Source organism: Pimephales promelas, chromosome 1 (genome assembly GCF_988280905.1).
Source record: "Pimephales promelas chromosome 1, fPimPro1.hap1.1, whole genome shotgun sequence".
Taxonomy (NCBI): domain Eukaryota; kingdom Metazoa; phylum Chordata; class Actinopteri; order Cypriniformes; family Leuciscidae; genus Pimephales; species Pimephales promelas.
In genome coordinates this window covers 27,001,816-27,022,990 of record NC_142769.1, presented here as the reverse complement: position 1 = coordinate 27,022,990, position 21,175 = coordinate 27,001,816, and the positions used below count along the sequence as shown (strand labels likewise).

Genomic DNA, 21,175 nt, shown 5'->3' with positions numbered 1-21,175 from the left:
TAATGAAAATAGCCTAAAAAATAATAATGATAAAACATAGGCACATATATAGCCAATAGCCTATTCAAATGTTAATCGTACCATACGATTTTGTAGGGTTTTCTTTTTATTGTCTAAATGGACCATGGTGAATATATTTATACAGGCTGTCAATCCTATTTGAATATTTTAAACCAAATATAAAAAGTCCAGTGCAAACGTACTCCCGCTCGTCGTCGTCAGCTGTCAGTCACAGTTGCTAGGCGACAAGAACAATCCTCCGCAGGCTAGACCGGTCCGAGCGCTTCAGGTGCGCACTTTGATATGGGACGAAGTTAAAGTTAGCAACAATTTGTTAATATTGTGACAATGGACCAACAATTTGTTACTTTAATTTTTAAAATAACCAGTGGGAGAATGTAAGGAACTTCATACTGCGATAGTATTCATGTACAAATGTGAAGTAGCCTACCCTTTTCCCTCACAGGACCACAACACTACACATTTTACATTAAACGACACAAAACAAAAGTAGCCTATATTATAGTTTAAATGTATCAACCTTGCAAACACTCACAGACCCTTACAAAAATAAACAAATATCCAGAGCCATGCATGAATTCTCTTTTGTGTACACATTTAAAGTTGCATAAAATAATGAAATAATGAATAATAAAGAAATACAATGTACAAGAAATGCAATACAAGGCTATAAAAGCCGTTTTCGCATTTCCACTTGACAAAACCATGCAATGCTGACGAATGAGTTAAGATGAATAATAAGAAGGACAAAAACGAAAAAAAACAAAAAACTTTTGGCTCTTAACACTGGTTTCTCTGGCTATTTGAGTAAATAAAAACATAATACTTTTACATTTAAATGTGAATTTGCCGTCCACCACTGAACTCTCGGCCACCCTTTTTTTAAATAAAAATGCTGTCGTCACCCGCGCAATGATTTATGGGGTAGGATCGGGTAGGATAGTCCGCGAAGTGTCCATTTATGTATCCTTCCTTTCACGGGGAAATGAAGTGTGCATTTGGCGTCGCTTTTGAATTAGGTAAGCCTTCGTCGCGCTGCAATGACGCAACCGGCCTTCGAATACGGCCTTCGGAGGATGCATAACTAAATTGGGACAGCCTTCATCCCACCGCGATGACGCAATCGGCCTTTAAATGCGGTCTTCGCGGATGCAGCCTTTGAATTGGGACGTACTTCGTCGCGCGGCTGTGACGCAATCGGTCTTCAAATACGGCCAACCGTCCTTCAAATACGGACTTCGGAGGATGCAGCCTTCACATTGGGACACAGCTTAGGACTGGTCAAAGGGGGTCGATCGAGATGTTTTGGCTTCACTTTTAAGGGCTTGTGCGGCACGCTTGTATTCTTGTAATATTTATTGTCGTTTTATTTAGCCTTTTGTCTCAAAGTCTGTTTCCATGGTCTATAATGTTTGAACGAAACAACAACAGTGTGCCACTAGACATTAAGCAGTTAGCGCATATGTTGCCATGGTTACTATGGCAGTAGGAGTGGACATTGACAGCCATTGACAGGCAACAAGTGACAAGGGACAGGCACTTTTTAAAATTGTGAATTTCTCTGAATCATTTAGGATAATGCAAGTACACAACTGAACAAAATATATAACACTGTGCAAGTGTTTTTTTTTTTTTATTTTTATTTTTTTTATATATTTGAATAAACAGTTCTTACATATTGTACCTTTAAGACAAAACCGGAATACATGTGGAGTAGTGTGTCTCCGATCCTTTTCTCTGTCTTTATAGCATGCAGGTGTAAAGTCGCATCTGAATGAACGGCACAACAGAGGTCTTTGTTCTGTTCCTCACACTACAATACCCCTCACACACACACACACACACATATATACAAAGACACAGGCACTGACCCAGTACAAAGAAAGTCACCATTCTTTGAGTGTAATTCCAGAGGCCGGCCTATACAAGCCTGATAGCCATTAAGGATTCATGATTCATCTGGATCTCATATTATAACGGCTTGAATTTTTCATGCAACCCCTCAATGCCAAGAAAAGGAAAAGAGGAATTGAAATGAGATGAAATGTTGTCTGCAAAACCCACCCAGCACATTAACATGTTAAAGCCCTTTACTATTACAACAAGACCTGTGAAGAGATTTGCTTCGTTTTGTTGGGATTTAATCAGAATTTTTTTTAGGATGGCTGGACTAAAATGGATCATGTTTGGACATTGTCTGGATGGAGATGTGAGAAAAGTCATTTGCAACTGAAATGTGTGTGAGCGAGTGCGTGTATGTGTGCATAATGTCATAAGGACTGATTATATGCAGTGTTATGAGACTATTTTATTTTCAAAGGGATGGTCCACCAAAAAAAAAAAAAGATAATAATAATAATATATATATATTTTTTTCATTACTCATCGTAATGCAGATACAGTTTTGGCTTGCATTTACCAATTTCTGTAGAACTTACTGTCCAGGACCACCCATTGCCCACCACAATATTCCATGGCTCCCTGGCCCGTGTTTTGATTTCAAAACATATACATTTATGGTTGCCTTTAAATTAATTAAATAATTAAAATAACTATAATTAACAAACTTAAAATAATACTTATTTAAGAGCTGCATGTTCTTCTGGTTTCCCACTCTTCTTTACCAAATAAAGTATATGACTCTTCCAGTCACTCATGATTTGGTATACACATTAACTAACACTTTTTACAAATATTTTACTAACAATTTTTAATTATTATAGAGATTTGCATAAATAGTAAATTATAAAAAAAGCACATGGCATTTTAAGATTTTAAGTAACCATTATCTTATTTGAAATATTGTTTATATGTCTGTGGGGTTTTTAATATGCTTTAAGACAAGTCATGTGGTCATTCATCAGTCAGCTTCATTGCTGAGTATTTCCTTCTTAAAACTGCAGTGAATCAAACACAGTCTTAAAAACTGTAGTCTCTACATTACAAATAATGTATGTTGTAACCAATTATGTCAATGTGCGGGCTGACGGGCTTTTGCACATCATTACTGTGCTTTTTATTTTTCTGTTGATATGAAAAATGTAAATTTAGCAATATAGCTGGTGAATTATGTATATGATGTACATTACGATGTTATGATGAGCTGTATGCCTTTCTCCACTGACTTCTAAATTGTTCAAAGCATTTCTAGGGATGTTGATTTTTAGAAGGATCTGACTGACATGGTGAATGGGAACATGGTTTGTGTAACATTATTAGCTGTTTAATAAGTATTTAAGCAAAAGGCTAATCATATTGCTGTTATGTGTCCGACATTGTGAAGAGAGATACATAAAACACAATGCCATTCTGATACAGCGACTTGACGACCCTGTATAATTAACTCTTCCACTTCTTCTGAATCAGTTTCTGTATCAAACATATATAGCTGAATTAAACCAGTATTTCCACTTGCCATTTTGGAGCATTTTCTACAGTAAAGTTAAGCGATCGGATCTCCGAGCTCATGTGGTTAAGTGGAGGTGGAGCTTATTTTCATTTTCATGAATCCACTGAAACAAGGGGTTAGACTTACATTTAAGCTATTTTAAGGCATGAATAAAACATTTCTTCACAAAAAAAAATAAAAAATAAAAAAAAAATAAAAAAAACTTTCCTGTTCACGTGATGGAAGATGAGTAGATGAGTCTTAAGGGATAAAATGATTGACTACAGGGGAACTTTAAGTCATCATGAGGCCCACTTAGAAGTTTGCTAAGGCAGCCTATTGGGTTCTGGAAAACTAGTTGAGAAGCGCTGATCTACATGCTGTACAATCTGCATTTTTAATGCAGCACAGAGGCTTAATTTACACAGAATCACATGGCGTGAAACAATATATCATATGCTGATTATTGATTCACGTGCACAAGCATGTCACACAAGGTCTTTACTTACTTTCTGGGTTATTTTCCAGCTTGTTCAAGCTGTATCATTAAACAAAAATAGTTAATTTTCAATAAAGGTCAGTGCCACACTTCACTGGCTCCCAGACAATCTCGCAGGTGTGTCACTGAGGCAATCGATTCTCCATGGTTAGTTTTTTGTTCTTCTCAAAATGGCTGGCAAGCAGTAACTGACATCAACCACAACAATGCCAGAATGCACCGGAAGAAGGGGTTTACTTCCTCTTGTGTTGTTATTTTGGAGCTCGGGCAGGCAGCAGTGAATGGTGGCTGTTTTTAAAGATCTCAAAATAGGCTTCTCCTCCCACCCGCTCCCATTGTCTACACATTGCCTGCCCACGTTTGCTCCCAGTTAACCATGCGGCCAACTACACATCAAAAAGCACAATAGCGACATCCATTCTCAACAAGATTACTCTATCTTCCCAGTTTGGCTCCTAGGCTTTTCATGGGATGAGGGAGCCTGGGATAAGCCCTTCTGCCTGCAGTTCCCGTGACGCAGGGTGCCGTCTGCAGAAACGAGCTGCTCAGCCCTGCCAAGCAGCCACTGACTCGCTGGATGATGACTTAGCAGCCCACAATGACTATACCAGTGAGCAATTAGAAGGTTTAAATAATTATAATCAACTGTTAAAGTAATCAGGATTGAATAATTGCAATCCAAAAATGATGGAGAAATTAGCCTAGCTGCCAGAGCTTAAACTAAACCACGTGCTCTCAGCAAGAGTGCAGTGAGTTCGTTTTGTTCTGGTCATAATCTACCAGAACTGAGTGGAAAAAAAAATAAATAAATAAATAAATAAAATAAATTAGTATATTGTGAAATTCTCATAGAATTAAAGCAAAGCTATAACTGTGGGGCTTTTTGTCTTTTTTTCTGTCTCTTAATGAAAAAGCCCCATACAACGAAGTCATCATTTAAGTGTTATTCGTTAATTATAGTCCATTTTATTCTGATATTACACATAGTTTTAGTCTATGAAATTTTAATTTTAGCAGGCAATAATGTCCTGCAACAGATTAAACATGGTATTTAATTTACATTACAAGCCTATATAAAATATACTAAAGATACAATGTAAGTGTTACTGAAATGAAATGTGCATAACATTTAAATGGGTATTTTTATGATAAAAATCAGCTTTGTAATCACAATAATTTGTATATTGAAATAAAAATGGTATTAAAGAGCACCTATCATGGATTTTTGAAAATGACTGTTCATGTAGTGTGGAATATAGCTCTAAGGGAATGAAAACATCCTGCAAAGATTTATATCTGAAAGTGCACCGTATATAAAGTTATTGTCTAAAGTGAGAGTTGACTCAGAGTCTATGAAATGAATTGTTTTTGAAACGAGTCATTAGCTGTTTCGCCGTGACGTAGATACAAAAAAATAGCTCATTGGCCACTCCAAACAACTGCGCGTGCAGACGGGAGTGTAAACTTGAAGTGAATTCTAGTCTAGAACACATTCAAAAACTTCAGCTGAATAGCGTCATGTCGAGAAGAAGCTGTGTTCTACATTGCAAAGATAGTTCAGCCACTTGTTGTCATTGCCCAGAGACGAGCATGTGAAGAATCAGTGGTTAGAGTTCATCTTTGCAACGATACCACAACAGTATAGCCCGAACCTTGTGTTCTCATCATTTTAATGACGAATCATTCAAAAACATAAATTAATTCAAATGTGGATTCACAAGCAGGTTGTTCCCGAAGGAGGGCTCAGTATCCAGTGTATATGGATCAGGTTCATCCTCCTCCGAATCACAATCTCTAAGTATTATTAATAATGTTTACTGTTATGTTTTCTGTAGCATGCACAATATAGTTATATTGTGTTGTGTACACTCCGCGCATCATTGAAAAATGGCATTTACCTCCTAAACGACTTAGCCAAATATGACTTCGCTCTATATAATAAGCACTGTCCCTCAAAAGCCGCCGCAATGTGAGTTTCGCCGGGAAAGCTTGCTCTTGACGGAGACGCGAGTAAGGGACCGTGTGGAAAGTGCACTTTTTCTGACACGTTTGTTCAAACACTATATACAATTTTCAACACTTGACAAGCTATAATCCTGGTGATCTGCGTTCCGTTGCCTACAGTCTCTGCCTACGGTTTACCAATAACAACTGACTGGGTCATTTGACCAATTGCCGCAGATTTGCATCACTCAAAGGAGGTGTTTGGGAAAATGAATCGTCGAACGAATCATTTGGGAGTCGTTGAGCAAATTGGGTAAAAATAAATGCATATTATAAGACAAATAAAGTGTTTTTTATCCTTGCATGCACGTTAAACTGTTTTTGGGAACTCCCAAAACAAAAATAGGAACATTTCAAATGCTATGATAGGGGCTCTTCAAATTGTAAAAATAATAAATAAATAAATAATCACAATACCATTGATTTAATGTTTTCAATTGCTTTGGTAAACACAATAGACTTTCAAAATGTTAAAAATCTTACCGAGACCAACACTTTTGATCGGCAGTGTTAAGTGGCCAGAGATTGATAAGACTGTTTAGTGCAACTATGTTTTTATGACATTCTGACTAGAATTTGCTTTCAAGAATTCTCCTTCTAGATCTGAGTTATAATGTGTTCTGCTTCATTCAAGAATTCTCCTTCTAGATCTGAGTTATAATGTGTTCTGCTTCATTCAGTTAATTCCATCAAATATTTTATGAATTAAATTCATTATAACCTTGCCCCCCCCCCCCCCCCCCACACACACACACACACCCTTTGTTTGTAATCATGACGTCACCAAACATATTAGCAATTTCATTGAACAGATTAACACTGACTCTTATGTGTCACTACTACTGACCAAAACTCTGCTATGCAGTATAGCAATACACACATTCAACATGCTCATTCCAGCAATGACTTAGATAGATACATAAATAAATAAATAAATAAATAAATAATAAGAAGAAACTAAATAATAATCACTCATAATACCTTTGGTCAGTTTGTATAGCGAGTTGACTACAGCACTGAGTGAAAGGGCCATATAACACGCTTTAGCAGTGAAATATTGAGCCCAGGCAACACAGTAAAGGTTAACCACTTAATTCCAGTGATTAGTCCACGCAGAGTTCAAGGCGCTCTGCCAAAAGCCTTCATTTAGCAGCTACATGCACCACCTCCACATTCTCTCAACAGCCAAAACCCAGAGACTCCTGGCAAACAAAGGTATACATCAGGTATGTGAAGTACCCAGGTGGGTATAGGCCATCTCCACCAAGCCCAGATCACAATCATTGTCTCATATCTCCTCTAAAGGAGGCTATAATACTTGATCCCAAAATGTTTTGTTCAAACTTGAGCATGCACAAATTTAATCAAACATCAGAAATGAGATAGAATCCACCACAGCCTATGAGGTTAAAGCAAGGCATAAAAAAGCATGTGACCCACAGTCAAAGACAGTTATAAAAGGTTTGTCGATATGTGTTTTTTTTTTCCCTCGCCTGTAAGAATCGAGGAGGGCGGCCTTTGTACAGATGATATATTTTCACTAAATTAAAAGAGATGAGCAGAAAAGATGGCTGTGGATATTCAGTACTACGCGCTGCCATTACCTGACAGCGTGAATGAAATTGTCTCTGTGTACAGTTGGTTGAGTCTGGCTTTTTTCCCGCCCGTGTAATCTCACTCTTCCTCATTGGCGTGACTATAAGACCGCACTCACTCCTGCCTCTTCCACGCAGCAGGGAAAAAAAAAACAAAAAAAAAAAAACAGTTTATACAGCATACATTGTGGATTCCCACAACGTCCCGGCGAGGACAGATGAGGATGGCATGCAGATTCCTCATCCCAAGCCCTGGTGTCACTTAGGACGAGGATTCAGAGCAGAGGGACAAAGTGTGCCCATGTTTGTTTGTGTTCTTGTTACCACCGAGGGATGTGGGATTTACACCTCAAACAACTCTCGCCGCGACCAGACCCTATAAGTCACTGCAAAGGTGCTCTGGTGTTGTCACACATCTGCCACACTGGCTCATTACACCTCCTGGAGCTGTATATCATATGTTCTGTCTGTGTGTGTGTGTGTGTGTGTGTGTGTGGGGGGGGGGGGTGACAGAGAGAGAGAGAGAGAGAGAGAGAGAGAGAGAGAGAGAGAGAGAGAGAGAGAGAGAGAGAGAGAGAGAGAGAGAGAGAGAGAGAGAGCAGAGATGCTTCAAGGGGTATTAAGACATGGCAATCGTAGAGAGAAATAAAATGCCAGCAGTTATTTATTTAAATGCTGGCCAGTATACATATTTAATGATTCAAGAGCACCTGCTGAAAGGCAGATGGAAAAGGCCTTTTGTCCGTAATCGCGATTGTACAGTAATCTCGGTGTTGTAATGGAAATATGCTTAGCGCAAGAAATTCTCTTCTGTCAAGTTAAAACTCTTCACACACACACACACACACACACACACACACGTACGCAAAGACGCACACACACAGTTCTTGCGCCAGAGTACAGAGGAGCTGCTGAGTATGGACTTAAACACACACACACACACACACACCTGTAGGTCCCCACTTGGTCAAAAATGTAAACAAGAGTGTTTTTTACTTGATTTTAACATGTTTTTAAGCATGACCAACAGGGGACTTGAAACATGTACCCACTTGGCTTGGCGGTCCCCTGTTGGTGAGTGTGTAACGGCACCAAGGTCGCCTGTTAGGTAGACAAGTATACACACACACACAAGCAGACGTTATTAATGGGGACGAAGACAACAACAACGCAATAGACAAGCTGTCGGCTGGTCCGAGAGGTGTTAATGTGATCCCACAAGTCAGCTGGACGCTGTGCAGGGTCCTGGTGTTTTATTACAGCACTGTGCGGAGAGAGAGAGAGAGAGAGAGAGAGAGAGAGAGAGAGAGAGAGAGAGAGAGAGAGAGAGAGAGAGAGAGAGAGAGAGAGATAGACTGTGCTCACCTAGCAATGGTACAATGGCTTTAAAGGTGCAATGTGTAACCTTTTTGAGTATATATTAACCGAAATGCAATATGACATCCATAACTATGTTTTCAGTGGTGTATAAAGAACTTACTTAATAAACAGTAATGTTTTTATTACCTTAGAATGAGACATTTATATCTACATAACAGCGGGCACCCCCTTCTATGAAGCTCAGCATAGTGTGACATCATGTTTCTACTGTAGCCGACAGTGAACAAACAGCGTTACAGATCGCATTTCGTCACTTCCTTGAAAGAGAAGCCGCAGAGACCTACAAGCTAGCCATAAACACAGTGAGTAGTGAATTTTCCCTTGTCAATGGTGTAAAATGTAGTTGGACTGTTTCATGTAACTTGTGTTATGGCTTTGCTATGTGGGAATAAATGTGCTTACGTTAGCCAGACAGCTGATTAGTACTCTTGTCATTCACCGTAAAACAGTGTTACAGGAATCACCAACCCGTCGATTGCTGTCGACAAGTCGATCTTGGAAGCATTTTAAGTTGAGTTTTCAAAATCATAGAAAAAAGCCTATGTGTGTAGTAAATGGTGTCTAGGGGATGCGGAGGCACACGCGCTGTTACAATCTTTGCACCTTTGGGGTAATGCGGACGCGTCGAGTTTAAACAAGGCACAAACCACAGTTACAGCTCATATTTAGCCAACTAAACTTTTACTAACCTGTTAGAAAAAAAATACATAGAGAGTATTATTTTCATGTGGTTCTTATCCCTTGCTGTATTATTTTGCTATGTGGGAAGAAATGTGCTGGTTATGTTTGTGAGACAATCAGCTGTTTACTATATTATTATATTATATACAGTATATTAAGACCCTTGATCCTCACCTGACTATGGCTTTGTAAACTTTATCCACGATGTGGTTTATAATTGGACTGTGGTTCAGAAAGAGTGAAAATATTACACACTCTTGGCTTCCTCTATTCTCTGCTGTCTCCAGACGACGATATGTTTTTCCCATTTTAGCCACCGTAGCTTCTACGGAAGTGAGGGGTGAGAAGTGGGCTGAGCCTAGGGTTGCCAACCGTTTCGTATAATACATAATCATTACGTATTTGACACATAAAAGTCTTGTTCCGTATTGAACTGATACAGATTTTTTTTTTTTTTCAAATCAATTCAGTGCAAATCCATGACAGGCAGCTGCAAATGCGTTTTACATATAGACTTCAGTAAATCGAGGACAAGGATTTTCCGAAGACATTCTATTTCTCAAAAAATCCAGAGAAAAATACTACTGTTTTCAGAACAATATTAAAGGGGCTATGTGTAGGTTTTTATTTTAAAAAAATCTGTAAGATAGTCTTAATTTGTACATTTATGAGCCAACCATAATGTAATAGAAAGAACGACACCTTGACTGTCCACCACGGTTGCCTCTATCAGCCTGTAGGCTCAATTGTGTGTGGAGTCGTCGGCCTGAATTGGCGTAAGAAATTCACAAAATGTGACGCCATGCATGTTCTCGTCTACTTGGGCTTCCATCCGAAAGGCAGCCTTTAGTAAGTAATGTCAATCGCTAGCCTTAGTGTTTCAAATGGACTTCAGATCAATCAAGCACAATCCAGATACCCACGGAAACTCCTCGTAAGTAAAAAAAAAAAAAAATCTAGTGCGGCCAAATAGCGTGTGAGCATGTGCACCGAGAACGAGCATGAGCCTGGCTGCAGATTCTCTAACGGCCACTGGTGTCAGTAATGGTAAGAAATTTCAGAACTTCAGCAATGCTCCTTAAGTAGCACAACTCTTTTCAACATCGATAACAAAAAGAAATTCTTAAACATCATAAACATTTGTACTTCTAAAGTTTCCATTCTGTCAAAATACTATTATTTACATTACATGTCAGTGTCTAAGTGTGATTAATAATGATGAGATCATGTTGTCATTACTTGTCCTATCTTCACCAGCCCTATCCAAGAAAGTGGTTCAAAGTTCAAAAAGGAAGACAGTACATTCATCTCGGCTTCTGCATCACCAATGACACAATCCCAATCGCAGGTCAGATCAAGAGCTTCAGATGGATGCAGTGGCCAGTGGTGATGATCAGCATCTCATTACTTCGGTTACGGATAAGTCCACTAATACCCTCGTTAGTGCCCACTCGCCGGGCCTTCAATCACACGCAACTGCTCGATATCCATTACAACCTGTGCTCCCTCCTTCCTAACCTGAGCAAATGCAGATTAACACACAAGACTGTCTCAGATCAGACTGTGTGTTGGCAGGGGTAAATCGTGAGGGGATCAGAGGGTGCACCTTTGATCTGCTAAAAATCCCCTCCTCTGATAGCAGCAAGGAACGAAGTTGTGTGATGCACCATAAGCATGGAATGGAAGGACCGGCTCATACTTCACAGAAGTATCCTGGACCCACGGGTTATTATCTTGTAACATATAATCACTTGAACCAAACATCAAAGAGAGAAGCTAAAGACCAATGTTCAGGTCAATACAAATACTAACACGTCACATCCTGAAGGGAGAGCTCATACAAAAATAAAAATGCTGTCATAATTACTCACCCTCATGTCGTTCAATAATAAAAAAAAGGTAAGAGCCAAAAAGGAGTTAACAGAATAGATGAAGTTATTCAGACTTATGAATAGCTATCTATAGCCACAACTTAAATAGAACGTTGCAGTCATTTTCAGTATACGCACATTTTCCAAATTATAGTCTAATACATCTTATCACATCAATACATCAATCCAGAATATGTCATTTCAAATGCAAATGTCTATTTTAATTGCCTCACGCAAAATTATCAAACAAATGTTTGAGATTTTCTTTGTTTCCTTTTTTCCTTTGTTTCTCAAAAGTCTTTAACAAGCAAATCCATGATTATTTCATCTTCATAAGCAGGCACTCACTGTTTGTATGCATTTGTTTTAAAAAGAACTGATTAAAAGGCACACACACACACACACCTCTGTGACCTTACTCTCACAAGTTGACTAAAATCATCCAATCAGGATATAATTTACTTTATAAAGTGCTTTCCAGATTTGTATTCAACCTGCATCAGATGGAAAATGTCTGTGGGTGGTTCATAGGCATGCAGTCTGAGGCAAGGTGACTAATAAACATGCAGGTTCAGTCACCTAAAAGTGAGAAGTTGTAGCATTTTTCAGAGCACCAGAAACACAGAGCAAAACAGCTGAGAGTTAGAGCTGTAACTCTCCAGAGTGGATCAGTGGGAGGAAAATAGATAATTCATGAGGTGTCAAGAAGGTTGAACAGGGCAAGTACTGTTCTGTGGTCTAACTTGCACCACTCAGTACAGACTGTGACCAGAAGCGAATGAACTGGAGAACTGCTCATTGTGCGCATATATTACGATTGTAGCAATATAAAAAGGTCGTACTTGTTGTGGTCAACCATAGCTTAATCAAGAAATCTTCTGAAACAATCATTGAGATATTGTTTTGAGATTATCTCTCCTTGAACAAGAAGAAGTAGAACAGTCGGGACAGTTTCAGTGGATTCCCAGCAATGTGTCATGGTAGCAAAAAAACAAAAACAAAAACAAAGTGGCAGTTAAGAGCAAATCCCAACACAGGCAGCGCAGAGAACATGAATCGATTGTCCGTTTCAGGGATTCACTGCACCTTACATTCAAACTGTCACACTATTTTTCTTTTCTCCATAGCTATAGGGCACACTTACAAATGCCACTAAAGCGTTTTTAGAAACCAGCATTTCTACAGTGTCCCTCGACTGTAAAAAGGGCTATTTTATTTTGGAATTAGAGAAGAGTAGCTTTAACGTGGACCGACGTTAGATTTATATCCCTTCTCAGCTCCAGTCATTGTGCTCAGTGAAACTAATCCACTCTGGCTTTCATTACAAAATGACAGAGCGCTACTAATTAATATTTGATAGCAAAGTTATTCATATTTAATATTGTAATGTAATTAATAATAACATAATGAATATTTCAGGGTTAAGTTGTAGGCTCGCATTTAATGAAGTGTTGGAGAATAATACTGTGCTCGCACGCTTATTTACATGGATGCATTATTGCTTAATTTGTGTTGAACGGAGAAAATGAGAGAAAATAATATGGGTTTAAACTCAAAATGGAGTCATGCCTTTATGTAGGCCAAATCTGTGCTGGTAAATGTCCCTTTAATTTCCTCCCCTCCCCTTGAGAAATATGTTCCAAAAGCATAGAATGAGCAGTTATTCTGGCTTTAATGCTGAAATCAGCTTCACAGTACATTGGACATCAGCATAAAGACGACATGTGTCAAATCAACTTTGCTTGAGCAAAACACAATTTCTTGATACATCTTTTTATAATAAAAGTAACTGGGAAATGTCTACAGTCTGGCTGATGGCTTTCCAGTTCATGGACACTATCTATCAAGTGTTGGCATTCCCCCCAGCAAAGCAAACGTCCACAGACACATTTTCTTTTGTGAATAAAGAATACCATTCTCTTGTATTCATGTTCAGGGATCTTTTTCTTAAGCTCGGATTGCTAAATACAAATCGCATATTATCCATTCTCTTTATGCTACAAACACACATAATCCCATCACTGATAAAAGCACGTCATGGTAATACAAGACATCACACAGCAGTGCTATTAATTTTTGTAGAGTACATATGCACTCCAAAGAAAATAATGATGTCCATTGTGATTAGCCATCAAAACAAGCAGCAGCTAAAAGTGGGGGAACAAAGCCATGTGTGGGATAGCATCTAACTGACATATGCTGTAATAAAACTGACAATACTTAGTACTTAGTAAACACATCCATGTCACTCTGTGTTGGGTAAAGACTACAATTTGTTCTGTTCTGCCCATCACTGTTATGAGTTTTATATATATATATATATATATATATATATAAATGTCCTACATTCAAATGCAGTACAACTACTACTTAGAAATCCCATGTGCGATCCATATATTAAAGATATAAAGCATTTTGTTTTAAGTCTGAAATCATGTATTTGTGGTAAAAGCTTATGAATACAAAACTCATCATCAAAAGCAAAATTATTTATGAGAACATATACAGAAGACCGGGGCTATGTTTCTCAGTAAGGTTTTGACTTAATAGACCAATTGTGCAAAATAGATAACAGATACATTTTTGTTTTGTAAACTATATCCTTCAAACCAAAATTCAAATGAATGTGTTTTAAATGTGACAAATATTACAAATTATGTTTGATGGCCAACAACATTATATTTTATATTTATTACGTACATTTTAACTGTTGCTGATTCATTTAACTAAAAATGTGTTTAATGGAAGGTTGTTAAAACTTACCCCATGTTGTGTACTAACTTGTACTACGCAAGGTGCACCAAATTTAGAATAGGTACACTTGCTTTTACACAAAATTTTATTGAGCAAGGTGGCATTATATTGATTAATAGTGACAGCATAGACTTGCTACAGTGATGGCGCAGTGGATAAGACACATGCCTTTGGTGTGAGAGACCCGGATTCAAATCCACTGTGAGACACCAGTGTGTCCCTGAGCAAGACACTTAACCCCTATAGTTGCTCCAGAGGCGTGAAACCTCTGACATATCAGCTAAATTAATAAATGTAAATGTTCAGAAAATGTCTACTGCAATTGCAAATAAATGTGGTTTTCTATATATCAAACAATTATTTTTATGTTTCTGGGAACATTCATTTCTTGAGTAGGCCTGCTGAAAATTCAGCTTTTTGCATTCACAGGAATACATATAAAAATGTTATTATATTGTAATAATCTTTCACAATATTACTGTTTTACTGTATTTTCATCAAATAAAGGCAGACTTAGAAGACGTCTTTCAAATATATGTAAAAAAAAAAATATTACCGACCACAAACTTTTGAACGGTAGTTTCATTGTCTACACAGAAATTTACTTTCAAATAAACCCTTAGAATTACTAGTAAAGAGTGTGACAGCTATCCCTGGATTCCCCTATAATTCCACAACCACCTACAGTCTTGTTAAAGGGTTTGCCGTGTGTTTGACGCACCTCTCATAACCAGGTGACGGTGAGCTGCATTTTTAGCCCAGTGAGTCAGACCACCGAGACCACCGAGACCATGTGAAACACTGAGAAGCATGCTGTCATCTACCGTAGCTAACTATTCCTCTCCCTTCCTCAGTCTCTCTCTCTCTCTCTCTCTCTCTCTCTCTCTCTCTCTCTCTCTCTCTCTCTCTCTCTCTCTCTCTCTCAGCCCTGCCATGCCCACTTCTACACGTATGCTAATCGTCTCCTCCGACTGGCAGCTGGTGCTCAAGGGGAGTTTGGGCACTGACAAGACAGGAGCCGGGTGTATAATTAAACATCAGACCGACACGTAATAAAAGCTAAAGGATGAAATGAGTGTAATCTCGGCCTGAGGTTCCTCGGTAATCAGTCCACAACCACATGCCTGGCAGAGATGGCAGGAAAAGGGAGAAAAAAAAAAAAAAACATGCTGATTCGAATGACCCATTTGAATCACACACCTCCCACTCTTTATTTGATTCATTTTTTAATTAGAGAGACAGAGTGAAGGAGGATTGCAGATCCTAAGTGATGGAGTGAGGCGGAGAGAGAGAGAGAGAGAGAGAGAGAGAGAGAGAGAGAGGGGCAGCGTTCAATCTCTTCTAACAGCATGGCTTCATATCTCGCTGCAACATGGAACTTATCTGAGCTCTGCAAGCCATTCTCTTGAGCACTTAACCTTGTGGTTTGTAAAAAAAAGAGGGGAGAAAAAAAGAAAAGAAAACAGCAATAAAAACAAAGCTTAATCAATAAAGGCCCAATCAATGAAGCAGAGTAGAATCTGCATCCCGTATGCCCAACCACTCTCCATGCATTGTCCTCCTACAGACAATCATTCTGCTCACCGGCACATATACAGTACTCCATGACCTTAAAAAAACAGCACAACACATTAGAGAAGACCAGAACGGCACATAACCGTTTGAGCGCTCCCAGCTGTCTCCATCACACAGAGAGCATTGTGAATGTGTCAGTCTGAAAGCATCATATTCATTTGCCCTTGTACCTTGGAGATCGTCACGGGGAGCCCATTTGTTGTGTTTGTTTATGCATTTCTGCTGATCAAAAGCTACGGCAGAATCCAACAAAGGCTGCTTAATTGGTGCTCTTAAAAAATTGATGCTGCTCTTAAGGACTTTTTTGTGTCATGCCGATATTGGGAAAAAACACAGGTGTAAAGGCCACATGAGAGCACATGTTTTATTCACATGCCTGAGTGACAGGAGGGGGAAATCAGAAACAGAAGAAAATTCAAGCGAGAGGCCTTAATTAGCTGAAGTCCTGCCAAATTTTGGACACACAAAGGATGTTATTTTCCACCTCACTGATGGTGGAGATAGTGTTCATTTGGTGCAGTGAAGCTAATGCAACCTTACAGAAACTTTTTTTTTAATTAAAAGTTACAATTAAAATAAAACATACCAAAATATCTTAATTTATATAAATAAATTTAAATTATATATTATAATATATATAAGCTCAAATAAAAACAACATAGAACCGCAGTGTTGCACAGCAATCATAGAAGCATTGGGTGAAGCGGTCATAGCCGTGTTTTATCGTGAATAAAGCACAGCTCTTGACCAATCAGAATCAAGGATTCTAACTAACCATTATATATATATATATATATATATATATATATATATATATATATATATATATATATATATATATATATATATATATACAGTATATAATTACTATGAAATGTCAAATAAACCTTATACAAATTTGTTGTCATTGAAAGATAGTAATATGAAAGATTCATCAAGAAAAAAATATATATGTTGACGAACGAGCATTGTCTTGTTGGCTACGATAATGTGCAAGTGGTTGGACAAGCATAGTGCCAGATTGGGCTCCCGAGGTTCACGCTTGCAGTGATCTGTGAACAAGCTGCTTTGGCCTGCTCATACTACAGTCCTCTCTGGACTCAGAGCTCTCTGCACAGGTCCGGTGCCAGGTCACTCTCCTATCCCCTAATTATCTCCATACCACCTCACCTCTCTGCATACACACATATGGATGCAGCATGTTGCACATTACACCTGTAACATTATATCTGGGGGGACCCTTTATACTATATGCATTGCAGAACTTTCTCAGACTCTGTGAAATACAACACCATGCATACATTAGCATCCAGCACTGTATTTTCCTAATTGAACTGTAAAAGCTGGAAAGTGTGCGAGAGTCAGCAATGCCAACCTTGCCCTCTTCTTCACGGCAATTATTGCTCCTTCACAAAATGTCAAACGAAAAGGCATTGAGGCAGCAGAATTAATGTTTCCACATGATAAGTAAGCTTAATATTCAGCCGACAATTAGACTACTCACCCTGCCAACCAGAATTGGATCGGGTCCAGAGAACTCCTCCAACACAAACATTTGATTCCAAACCCATCCTCTCTTGGCACGACTGAGGATTCTTTGTCCTTCGCTTGGCCGGTTTCGCGGGATCATGGCTGATGCCGTTTGTAAACTTTGTGACTGATTGTTTAACGAAGCCATGGAAGAGTACGGCACACAAGTAATCCATACTAGCAGGAGAGAAGTCCATAGATCTCTCTGCATCTCCTCTCCTCGTTTGAGCATTTTTGTAATATTTTATTTTTGCCTTTTTTTCTTCTTCTTCTTTTGCTTCCCCTCCAAAATTCTGGGGTTGACCAGCTGACAGACAGCTGAATGGTTACTCTTTTGTTCTACGTATCCCCCAGGTTGAGTTCATGTTGCGAGGAGGGTCACGGATGTACTCTGATCTGTCTCCAGAACACAGAGAAGAAAGGCGCGCTGCAAAATGTGACATCCATTAGTTGGTTCATCAATGTAAGAGATCTAGAGGGGGGAGACAAAGGCAGACTTACAGGAAGTGCATGTAAATAAAACTGACAAGCTTGAGGAGGGAAGTCTCAAGGTCAGTTTGATATGACATCAGAATGCCAAATAAACAAGTCAGAGCACATCTGTCTTCTTAATGAGTATATAGTACAGCGCAATTATACTCTAAGCTATTGGAAACATATAGGAACTATAAAATCAAACTAATGTTTCAGATTGCAATGCCTGTTATGTGGAAACAGTCACCCTACAGTAGTTTTTAAGTAAAAAAAAAAAAGAAAATATTTTTCGACAAACGACTGCAGCATAAAGTATAAATGCAGCAAACTTGAAAATCACAGGGTAGATAAGAAAAACAGTATGTCATCATGCTCATGAGCTGCTTGCATTTCCCAAAAACCAATTGCTTTCAGTGCCCTTGACAAATTATCACAGTACGCAATAATTTAGAGTTTGAAGAATGTTAAATAAAACATGATTTATATATCTGAAATCATGCATGATATAATATTGTTAATGATGTACTCTGCAATGCTTATAAGAAGAGAATCTGTACTTAGACAATGTTTTTTTTTTTTTTTTTTTTTTTTTTTCATGCACTTGATGTTAATTCAAATACAAACAGTAAGTCCTTTTTTTTTCTTGGTTGACCATACAAAAATCATAATCTGCATTCACTAAACCGGATTATTAAGCTGAATGGTTTCAAGTAGCACCCGCCGGATAACTCTGTTATCTATTATTTCATATGTTCCCAGGAATCAAAAGGCAGCTATATAAAGGTTACGAGAAATTCAGTATTTTCACATTTTTAATACAGTACACAGTAGCCAAGATCGTGATTGTTTTCTGAAATAGTTGTGCACACAGTTAATTTAAATAATTGCCCTGTTAGATAATAAGCAAGCCATACATTTGAAACATTCACCGCGTAGTCTTCATACCACAGTGTAACTTCAGCGAGCAGTAAAGCTGTATTGCACTCTAACACCATGTAGAGACTCAGCGAGCAAAGACGATGCTTAAATCACGGACGATTTCAGCACCACCACGAGTGGACAGCTCTTCAAAAAAAAAAAAAAAAAAAAAAAAGTCGCTTACTATATTTATGGTCGCTTCTGCCTCTTTCGAATGAGTAAGATAAGAATGATTTCGATATTTAAAAGCAGAAAATTATACTCTAGAAGCAGTAGAGAACTGCAAAACATGCATTGCACGACGAGTTGACCAAGTTGAATAACCAAGACGTTCGCAGACCACGTTCTTCTGTAAAGTGAACACAATTAATTCGATGCACGACATTCCTGAACGATGCAAAACAAATGATGGACAACGGGTGCTTATGGTCTGGTCTGCAGGCTGTCAATCTGTCTCCCTTTCGGATCAATCACTGTAGCGCAAACAGCATCAAACGAAACATCCAGTATTTCTGGCGAGCAAAACTGCACGCGCCTTTCACCAAACGACACATAGCCTACTGTGTAAAACCTCTCCACCGCCTGTTAATAAGTCTTTAGTACTTACTGTATATCATCCGGACGTCCGTTCCATATCATTCACATGGGGATAGAACATATCAGAGAAGGAAAAGAAAAATACGTGACTTGTTTCGCAATATTGCTGGTACTTGTCTTTTTTGTCAATTATCTTTCAACTGAATATAGTCAAGAAAATAAGGAGAATAAGTTGACAGACGCGGTTGAGAACAATTAGGATCCGTAGAGTTTAGTGGCTTGGCGTTGACAGGGTGTCAGTGAGCTCCGGCAAGCCCGCTCGCTGAGTGGAGGAGTGAGTAGAGATGGACGAGAGGTGTTTGGTGGGAAGAGCCTCCCCTCTGTCGCGCTCATTGGGCTGATAAAGAGGCAGGTCCTCAACCCTGGCAATGAATGCACGCGCCCTACCTTGGGAATACTGAACTTTTATGTCAGTGCGTTGGTGTTTTTCCCCTACCTTTATCAAACGCATTCGGCTAACAAAGCATCCATACGTGTGACGCGTCTGGACACTTGTGCGACGGTCTTTTTTTTCCGTCTCATTCCGGCTCGTGCATGGAATGCAATGAGATTTTACATAACTATAGCCTACTGTTTAAGCATCTCAGCGCAACAATACATTTTGACCAGGTGAGCATAAAGCCAGGTGGCACATTCTTAAGTGTAAATTTAAATGGTGGAGTGATTGCATATTTGTATGTGATGCAATGCTTTGCATTACACGCAACGCGCCACTGCAGCCAATTATGCCTATTTAAGACTTTGTTAAAACACTAAAACAAATCAATATTTCTTTATATTTTTTATTGTTGTTGTATTATTATTATTAATTATTTATTCTCTAAGACACGTTCAGAAAGATACTTAAATGTCCTAATTGAACTAAGCCTAACCCTGGCTTAATCTAAGCCTTGTCTGTGAAACAGGCATGTATGAAAATTAGCCAATACATGCTTATCATGATCTCAGTCTGAGTCAGAGCAGCTGTTTTCCTTAAGTCTAGACTGATATCTTTTATTGTAGAATGTGTGAGACTTTGAGAGATTCACTGTGGCAATGAGGGATGAAATTCAAAGCTTTCAAAGCTGAAATTCAAGGCACAGATCATGTATCAGAGTGTATCAAATTGATATCTAAAGGAATAAAAATGAGTCGACTAATGTAAAACAAAAGACTTCAGATTTTGGCATTAGGCACCCAATCTGACGTTTTCATATTTAAACGTACAACTCTACAGCTAAATGTTCTGATCACACACTGGATAAATAAACAACAACCTGCTGTTTTAGTATCTTGACGTAATACCCCGAATTAATGCTGTGAGGAGTTCTATTAAATAACATTTTATAATAAGATGAATGCATTATTTGCATTCAGCCCAAATTACTCTTAAAAATTAGAGAAAATGCAATGAAATAAACCCACCATCTCCTCAGCATTAATTAGAGCACACACGATTTATCTTGACACGTGTCTTGTCCAAATGAATTGAAGACTCTTCAGGTAGAGATATGGACAAAGCTCCGCTTCAACTGGCTCCCTCTAGTGGCCAAAGATCAAACAGACATCAGAGTTTCTGGACTGTGGTCAGTTAAACCTAAGATTAAACCTTCCAAACAAATATGTTCAATACATTCTTAGCCTCACTGCAATATGTTGATACATATGTATTAAGACTAATATTAATAATAAATACATATAAATAATTGTAAGTCACAGCAGCTTTCACAGAGAGATATAACAAGATATTGATCATATAAGATGTCAAATCTTGAAGATGTTTATGATAATGCTTGAGAACCAAAACTATTGTTATCTACATGTTATCTTGATATTACTCAATTATGTAGTTGTATTATAGAGTATACTAGTATTCCTCAGCCATTCTGCTAAATTTTTAAGGCTTGAA

General features: G+C 38.4%; 1 protein-coding gene across 2 annotated transcripts in view; it reads right to left on the bottom strand.

Annotated features, from left to right (window-relative positions):
* The window catches only part of cdh8 (cadherin 8), a 96,179-nt gene extending 76,510 nt beyond the window's left edge, over window positions 1-19,669 (bottom strand). Inside the window, exons 1-2 of one of the 2 annotated variants that reach the window (XM_039669559.2) lie at window positions 19,298-19,669; window positions 17,273-17,770 (exon numbers count right to left, since the gene is read on the bottom strand). In XM_039669559.2, the coding sequence (XP_039525493.2) occupies window positions 17,273-17,530 (258 nt within the window). In that variant the 5' untranslated portion in view covers window positions 17,531-17,770; window positions 19,298-19,669. Of the gene's footprint in view, window positions 1-17,272; window positions 17,771-18,686; window positions 18,706-19,297 lie in introns of those variants that run through there. The other variant, XM_089129367.1, reaches the window with a different exon arrangement.
* Window positions 19,670-21,175: the final 1,506 nt, after the last annotated feature.